We start from the raw sequence: 782 nt of genomic DNA, 5'->3' as shown, positions 1-782 counted from the left end.
GCCGCCGCCGCCGCCGCCGCCGCCGCCGCCGCCGCCGCCGGAGGCCGGCGGCGACCCTGCACCGCCGCCCGCCTCTGAGCCGTCGAGCACGGTATCCGATGAAGAGAAGGTCGTCGCGGCGGTCGAGGAAGAAGTCGAGGAGATGCTCGAGATCTTGCACCAGGTGCTGCAGTTCAGCAGCCGCCGCGCGTCGCTGGCGCCGTCGCCGTTTGGCGGATCCAGGCGCCCTACGTCCGAGGAGATGGCCGCCATGTCATTCGTGGCGCCGGCAGTGCAGCAGCGCCTCGCCCACCGGCTGCCGGCCCCGCTGTTCCCAGCGCCGCCGCCGGCCGCCGCAGGCCACGCGCTGCCAGAGGCGCGCGCCGCGCCGCTGCCCGCTGCAGCCCCCACTTTTCCAGAGGCGCACGCGCCGCTGCAGCCGGCTGCGGGCCCTGTGCAGGCAGCGGCAGAGGTTGGGGACGAAGAGGTGGAGCAAAACGAGGGGGAGGCGGCGGAGGCGGAGGCGGAGTGGCAGTCTCAGCGGGGCAGGATGCTGTCAATGGTGGCTGAGGAGGCGCCGGCTGTGGGCGATTATGGGGTGCGGCACGGCAGCGCCGAGGGGAACAGCGTGGCGGTGGATGCGCAGGCGGGCAGCTTGACAGAGCAGGGAGAGGAGGTGAGGGAGCGTGGGGATGAAAGTGGGCAGCAGCAGCAGCAGCAGCAGCAGCAGCAGCAGCAGCAGCAGCAGCAGCAGCAGCAGCAGGAGCAGCAGGAGCAGCAGCAGGAGCAGCAGCAGGAGCAGC

The 782-nt window shown here is 72.8% G+C and overlaps 1 protein-coding gene across 1 annotated transcript in view; it reads left to right on the top strand.

Moving 5' to 3' along the window:
• Positions 1-142: 142 nt before the first annotated feature.
• MNEG_14102 (hypothetical protein) overlaps positions 143-782 on the top strand; it is a gene marked incomplete at both ends in the record, with an annotated part of 2,006 nt that continues 1,366 nt past the window's right edge. Inside the window, one exon of the mRNA XM_014037427.1 lies at positions 143-655. Within this exon, the coding sequence (XP_013892881.1) occupies positions 143-655 (513 nt within the window). The remainder of the gene's footprint in view (positions 656-782) is intronic.

This window comes from Monoraphidium neglectum, assembly GCF_000611645.1.
Source record: "Monoraphidium neglectum strain SAG 48.87 unplaced genomic scaffold scaffold04256, whole genome shotgun sequence".
In the NCBI taxonomy this organism is placed as follows: Eukaryota; Viridiplantae; Chlorophyta; class Chlorophyceae; order Sphaeropleales; family Selenastraceae; genus Monoraphidium; species Monoraphidium neglectum.
This window is presented reverse-complemented; position numbering and strand designations above follow the sequence as displayed.